This window comes from Engraulis encrasicolus, chromosome 15 (assembly GCF_034702125.1).
Source record: "Engraulis encrasicolus isolate BLACKSEA-1 chromosome 15, IST_EnEncr_1.0, whole genome shotgun sequence".
NCBI lineage: Eukaryota > Metazoa > Chordata > Actinopteri > Clupeiformes > Engraulidae > Engraulis > Engraulis encrasicolus.
In genome coordinates, this window is record NC_085871.1 from 35,111,248 (window position 1) to 35,118,747 (window position 7,500).

Here is a 7,500-nt window from a genome sequence, read left to right on the forward strand (position 1 = left end):
GGTGAGGGTTAGCGATGCTAATTTTAGACAATCACCAAGCGATGCTAGCAAGGCACGTTTGTTTAACTTTATCTTTTGTAATGGTTGAACTCACTCACTCAACGCTGATTGCTACTGCTGCTATCGCATCTGCTGTGATATATTTCTATTCAATCTTTTCCATTTTTTATTGCAGCAAAGTTCCAAAGTCCTTCCATATGTGTCATGGATAGTAAAGCTTTGGCGAAATTTAGAAGAAATGCCATCCCATGCTGGCGTTCAATGCATGGGGAGTAAAAAAGTTAAATTACGTTCCTGGTATTGAATGTGATAAAAGCACCAGATTTCAATACATTTCAATGTGTAATTACATTACCTTAAATGGTAACTTGCTTCAAGACAGCAGCAGAACAGCCAACGTTGTATAATTAATACTCAAAACCTAGCCAGTCTAATAACACGAACACATGGCAGGGATGGACTTACTCAGAATCTTTGAGACTAGTGAAAAACCATGTGACCGGAGATCAAAGCACTTTCAAACCCTGTTTTATCTACAACTCTGGGCTGGAGGTGATGATGGCTCAGAGGGTTGGGCAGGAGGGCAGGGGGTCGTGGGCAGTGATGGGTGTCTCAATATCGTGCTCCCCTCACTCTTTGTGGAGGGTGGCCGTGGAGGGTCAGAGGGAAGATGACGATGTCGGTGGAGAGCAATGGAGCTGAGTGGTGTGTCTGATGATGGTGTGTGTGTGTGTGTATCTGTGTGTGTGTGTGTGTGTGTGTGTGTGTGTGTGTGTGTGTGTGTGTGTGTGTGTGTGTGTGTGTGTGTGTGTGTGTGTGTGTGTGTGTGTGTCTGTATGTGTGTGTGTGTGTGTGTCTCTGTGTGTGTCTCTGTGTGTGTGTGTACACAATAACAGAACAAATAACTGACCAGCTGACTGACAGAAAGTGAGTAAGTGTTAGTGTATTTGTGTGTGTGTGTGTGTGTGTGTGTGTGTGTGTGTGTGTGTGTGTGTGTGTGTGTGTGTGTGTGTGTGTTACTGACCTGCTATCGTCGTCAGGGTAGGGTGGGTTGCCCCCTGCATGCCGCTGTGTGGAGGTCAGTGCTGATGGAGCTGTGTTTGCACACCTGTGGAGCACACACACACACACACACACACACACACACACACACACACACACACAATTAGGGTATTAATACGAAGGAACAGACAGACTTAGGCAGACACACACACACACACATATATAGACAAACACACACACCACACACACACACGTACGCACACACACAGCAATGACAGCCATGACTCCTTGACTCCTTGACTCTGCAGTCCATTGGAGACTGTGACCTGAAGCGTGAGGGAATGTGCTTATACAGTACATAGCCTGAGGGTGAGAGGAATGAGCTGAGGAGTTTGCTGAGGGGCTTCCCAATGCTCTACTGACTGACTGGCTGAATTCACCCTTCAATACCTCACAACACACCAGTGACAGAAGGTGAAATTGTGGAAAAAAACGGATCTCTCTCTCTCTCTCTCTCCCTCTCTCTCTCTCTGACAAGCCGTTAGATCATAAGAGGAAAAAAACAAAAGATGACAGGTAGGGATGCACCTGGCCCCGATACTTGCTCATTAAACTCGTACTCGTGAAACACTTGCCAATACAAGGCACCGGTACTGCTATAACACGAAAAAACATAATATCTCAGCACGTTCTGTTGACTTGAAAGCAGCATGGGGAGAAAAAGCGCCACCTCGTACAATTACTAACATTTAAAACTGCTGGAAAACTAAATGGAAATGATCAATAAAACAAATATACTAAGTGGAAAATACAAGGCTGTGTGTTTATTTTCATTGTATGTTGGGGGTAAAAGAATCGGTATCTGTACTCTTGTGTCGACAAGTACAAAAACGATTGTACTCAAATTGGTTTTCGAAAAAAAGTGGTATTGTGCATTCCTAGTGACAGGAAAAAAATTAAGGTGGAGAAAGCTAGGGGGGAGATACAGTTGCTGTCTACCTCCTTGAGTGCTGTCTCCCTCCTCCACCTCCACCACCATCCTCTGCCCTGGAGGCTGAACAACTCACACGCAAACATTGCTGACAATGTACAGCATGTTACAACTCAGGGATTTGTCAGTTGAACCCTAAATACTACATGACCTCATGGTTGAGGCATTCCGGGGTTAAGATGATCAAATGAGTCGTTGCTTTCTGCCTGATTTGTGTCAAGATAATAACAAGTAATTTCAAAATGAATGTACCGTGGCTTATTTGCCTCAGGTGTCCATAATAACAGGGTCTGATGTTATGATTGTCAATAACAAGTTTTCAAAGCTCAAAGTTTTCAAAAGTTTAATTTGTCTGTGTCAGGTCACTTCAGGAAATCAGAGTAAGAACTGGACGTTACAGACAGACAGACAGACAGACATGTGGCAGACACACTGACAGACTCGAGCCAATGAGGGCCACCCGCACCATCATACAGAGAGAGAGAGAGAGAGAGAGAGAGAGAGAGAGAGAGAGAGAGAGAGAGAGAGAGAGAGAGAGAGAGAGAGAGACCTAGACCTGTAGTCATATAGTTGTGACCTCCTGAAGAGCAAGCATGCACGGATGCACGGATGCACGCACAGACGCAGACGCAGACGCAGACACACACACACACACACACAAACACACACACACACACACACACACACACACACACACACACACACACACACACACACACACACACACACACACACACACACACACACACACACACACACACACACACTCCAAGGCAGGCTGCGTATGTATACCTCTTGAAGAGCTGTGAGTATGCAGCAGGACTCCTCCCCATCAGGGCCTCCTGCACCATCTGCCTTCGCCTGGAGATGGACGCCTGCTCCTAGCAACAGCAACATCCCATAATAATCACCACACATCAACACACACACAGAGGAAGAAAACAAACAAACAAACAAACAAACAAGTTATTACACACAAACAAATAGCGTTCTAATACATTTTTTCACTCTTGAGAAATACTACATGACCATGATGCATACGAAAAGGCAGGGCTGCTGATAGTTTTGACTGGGCCCAGGGCAAAAATCACCTGAAATGCCCCCCCTCTCAATGCATACAATGTAATGGGGCCACAATTCTGGGAACCCCCTCATCTGTGAACCCGGGACAACTGACCCATTCCCCCCCCCAAGTGATGATCCTGCTAAGAGATGATGGCAATTCGCCAAGTACACAACAAAATCGAATTTGCTTTGATTTGATGGATAAAGATTATCATACGCTGTGTGATTTTACATTAAAGTCAACATCATCTCACAAACCAGCAACAGTGAATATAAATGTGGCGAGGGATGCACAATGGATGTTGATTTTATGCTTGTGCTGCACAATATTTGATTATGATGATCATATGCAGTTCATTCCCGTAACATATGGCAAGTGGTGGAAAAGCCATGAGAGTGGTGCAGTCCCATGCTCAGGACAGCTCAGCAGCACTACAGCCCTCTCCAAAAGTGTTGTCGCCTATCCATCTGTTTGGAATAACTTATTTGCTAATAACCTGACTTTCAATTAATCACTTGGCTTCAGAAGTCACTCATATGAAAGCTACAACCCTCCCGAATGAAGTTTTATGTACAAAAATAAATTTCATGCACCAAAGAAAGATTGACCCTTTAATGAACACAGACAGGGCAGATTTTCACAAGACAAAAGTTTTGTCGCCTATCGAACATAATGTGAAAATGAGCAGATAAGTCACTTCAAAACACTTCGAACACGCAGATCGGGTGTCATTCTTAATCACTGAATCACTCTCACCTATTCAGGAAATCAACCTTGGCCTTAGGTGTATGTTTAGGGTCGTTGTAATCATGGAAAGCAACACAATGAAAAACAATGAAGGTCAATGAAAGATGGTGACATATTTGCTATTCGTAGAGCAATACATTTTAACTTCATGATTTAATCCATGATAAAAGCCCTCAAACACATGCAGCATGCATGCAGCTCCTCATAAGAGCTGTATCCCTACCATGTTTCACTTTATGCACCATGTTTCTTTTTTCATATTCTGCCCTGTCTGTGTTCATTAAAGGGTCAATCTTTCTTTGGTGCATGAAATTTATTTTTGTACATAAAACTTCATTCGGGAGGGTTGTAGCTTTCATATGAGTGACCTCTGAAGCCAAGTGATTAATTGAAAGTCAGGTTATTAGCAAATTAGTTATTCCAAATAGATGGATAGGCGACAACACTTTTGGAGACAGCTGTACTGGTCATTTCCAGATTCGAACCTGTCATCCTGCTGTCATGAATCTGTTACTTTGGCCACTTGAGAAAACTTGAGAAAGGCCACACTGGCCGAAACGTTGTTTCTGTAAATAAAAATCAGCACGATGGACAAGAGTGTGCGGTATCTTCCTCTCTGAAAGTGACTTTGGCCACTAGGCCATCACAGTCCCTATATAGTACAGTGTTAATAAAGCTGTGTACAGCTAATGTCTGGCCCCAATGTATTAGTAGACTAGAGCAGTGTCCCCCAACCTTTTTTGTCCTGGGTACCCCCTAAGCCATTTTGTCATATGACATGTACCCCCTCGCCCTCACTCATGTTCTGTTGCTCTATCCCAATGTGACTACAGTCAATATATTTGTTATTATTACATTTTTCCGCGTACCCCCTGAGGTGTGCTCGCGTACCCCCAGTGGTACACGTACCCCTGGTTGGGAAACACTGATCTAGAGTGTAATACCAATTCTTGTGGTGTGTGTGAGGAACACTGACGGGCAACCTGGATTCATCACTTATAATCCAATGCCACATATTCCAAATTACTTGGTTTTACAAAGTACTTGTCCAATTCCACCAGGTTACCATTCAATTCCTGGTTGAATTGGACAGGTAAGGCCGTCCGCACATTGGCTCCGAAAGCACTGCGGCGCCCTTTGCTTCCGACATAATTCGGACCCCCAAACCAAATTTCACACGAACATAGCACTGATAGTCAATGGGCGGCGCAGACAAAATAGAACTCGTCTCTAATTGCTATCCGACATCGGCGAATATCCGCGGACATCGGCGCCAGTGTGCGGGGTTCTATCGAAAACAATGAAATCGAACTTTTGCCCAGCAGTGCTCAGCACTTTGTCGGAGCCGGTGTGCGGAAGACCTAATACTACGTCATCTGCAATATGTGGCACTGGATTATAAATGATGAAAGCAGGAATATGTGGCACTGGATTGTAACAAATGAATCACTCATATTGCCCCTCCTCACAGCACAAATGTCTGTAAACGTGTCAATGGTAAGTCATGTGTATTACTGTATGTGTGACACTCACGGCGGAGGTCTTGTCTGGCGTGAGTTCGGCCTGTAGCTTGCTGCGGTAGTTGGCGCTGTGTGCGAGCTCCTCATCGGGGGAGGCGGGACTTTTAGTGCTCAGCTCGGCCCTTGATTGGCCACGGCCCCTATCCATCACCAAGGAGTCACTCGTCATGCCCCCTGCACAGAAGCGAGCCATACTTAAAATAAACAGGTAGAGCATTCTGTTGAAAATTGTTTTGGTATTGTGACATGTACAAGTAGACCGGGTAAGGTGAGGCATGCAGCACGATTGCTTTTTGTCAGCCCATACTTTGAGTTCAACTAAGTAAGTTAGTTATATTAGTGCTTCTCAACCTTTTTTGAACAAACACCCCCTTGACTTTATCATAAGCCTCCCAGTCCCAACGCCTCCTTGACCTCATCATAAGCCTGTCAATGCCCCCCTTAGTATTAAAGAATAAAGTAGACTAATTACTTAGTAAAACTATGGATGGTGCTGGTGGAGGTTGACCTGGTTATGGGTCTTTGCCTGTGGAGGTGTTGTCAGGACTGGGGGTGGTGGCCGGGGAACTCTCTAACTATCATACTTAGGCCCCATCCACATGGCAACATTTACCTGGTGAAAAAAAAAAACCCTTGTTGCGTTGCTGTGTGGATGTGCTTTTAGTAACTAAGTATGGATGGTGCTGGTGGAGGTTGACCTGGTTATGGGTCTTTGCCTGTGGAGGTGTTGTCAGGACTGGGGGTGGTGGCCGGGGAACTCTCTAACTATGATACTTAGGCCCCATCCACATGGCAACATTTACCTGGTGAAAAAAAAACCCTTGTTGCGTTGCTGTGTGGATGTGCTTTTAGTAACTAAGTATGGATGGTGGTGGTGGTAGAGGTTGACCTGGTTAAGGGTCTTCACCTGTGGAGGTGTTGTCAGGGCTGGGGGTGGTGGCCGGGGTCCTCTCCTGCTCCACCAGTCCAAGGTACTCCCTCACAGACTGCCTCAGGGTCAGGTAGGCCTCCTTTCTGTCATCTGTAGGAATGAATGGGAAACGCCTTAACAGATGATGGTACACTGTAGTGTAAAACAGGGTTCCCACTCCATGTCAGACATACAATTCCATGACTTTCCCTGACCATAAAACAGAATTTCTTTGACTTCCCGTAACACCAAATGCCCAAAATATTGCGAAGACATTCAACTCTGTGGTCATCAATTTGTGATAGCCAGTCTTTCAAATTGCCAACACACCAAACAAAAGCACTATACTGCTAAAATTCCATGATATTTACTGACAGTACATGATGAATGGTTCATTCATATGGTGGAAAATTCATATGCATATGTTACATTACTAAACCATCTTAATACTTTACAGTGTGTTACAGTATAATGTAGTGCCTTGGCCTCCAAACAAAGGCCTGCGGGCCAAATCCGGCCCAGACATGGCAAACATTTGGCAAACATTAATGTGTGTGTTTTTTGATCACTAAAACTTCAGTGGGTCATATAAACATTCACAGAGAGTTCGATCTTATGCGAACAGTCTCATAACAGACATTGACAAGAAGGGAAAACGGAAAAGCGAAAATCGTATCTCTGTCCAGACATCTAACTTGTTTCTCATTGGGTTGGGGCGTTGGCATCACTTGCTCTACATAATTTGGCCCTTGAAGAAAAATAATTGGAGACCACTGATGTAGTGGGACTAACAGCAGTGTATGAATATACTCTATGTACACATATAGTGCACTAAATTACTGAATGAGAGGACATTTTGGGCAGAGCTCGCCTTGAACAGCTGTCATTTTTTCCTTCCTAATTTTGACGATGGGACATGTTTTTCCCTTTCGTCCCAATTCACAATCACGTATCCTCTTTAGAAAAGAGGACCCACAGCTGTGCCAAGTTCCCAGCCCAACACAACACAGCAGAGCAGAGCACAGCTGTCAAAACAGTGCTGTTCACAGAAACTCTAATTCATGTGGAAGCTGCGCTGGTCCCACCAGCAGCTGGTCGCTGTCCTTTAGTAGACTGCGCTGGCTGGCAATGGAGGTGACATCCATTACAGAACAATTCGTCCAAGTGATTTGGACAATGACACTGGCACACACAACTACCCCATCCAACAGTTGGTCTCTGTCTCGCTGTTGATTTAGTAATGCATTCCGCTAAGTGTTTGGTT

At 44.7% G+C, this 7,500-nt stretch overlaps 1 protein-coding gene across 3 annotated transcripts in view; it reads right to left on the reverse strand.

Moving 5' to 3' along the window:
* The window catches only part of lrguk (leucine-rich repeats and guanylate kinase domain containing), a 45,058-nt gene that overhangs the window by 8,966 nt on the left and 28,592 nt on the right, over positions 1-7,500 (reverse strand). For 2 of the 3 annotated variants that reach the window (XM_063218021.1, XM_063218019.1), the window contains 4 exons: positions 6,234-6,347; positions 5,340-5,500; positions 2,786-2,874; positions 1,025-1,108 (listed from right to left, as the gene is read on the reverse strand). In XM_063218021.1, the coding sequence (XP_063074091.1) occupies positions 1,025-1,108; positions 2,786-2,874; positions 5,340-5,500; positions 6,234-6,347 (448 nt within the window). The remainder of the gene's footprint in view (positions 1-1,024; positions 1,109-2,785; positions 2,875-5,339; positions 5,501-6,233; positions 6,348-7,500) is intronic. The other variant, XM_063218020.1, reaches the window with a different exon arrangement.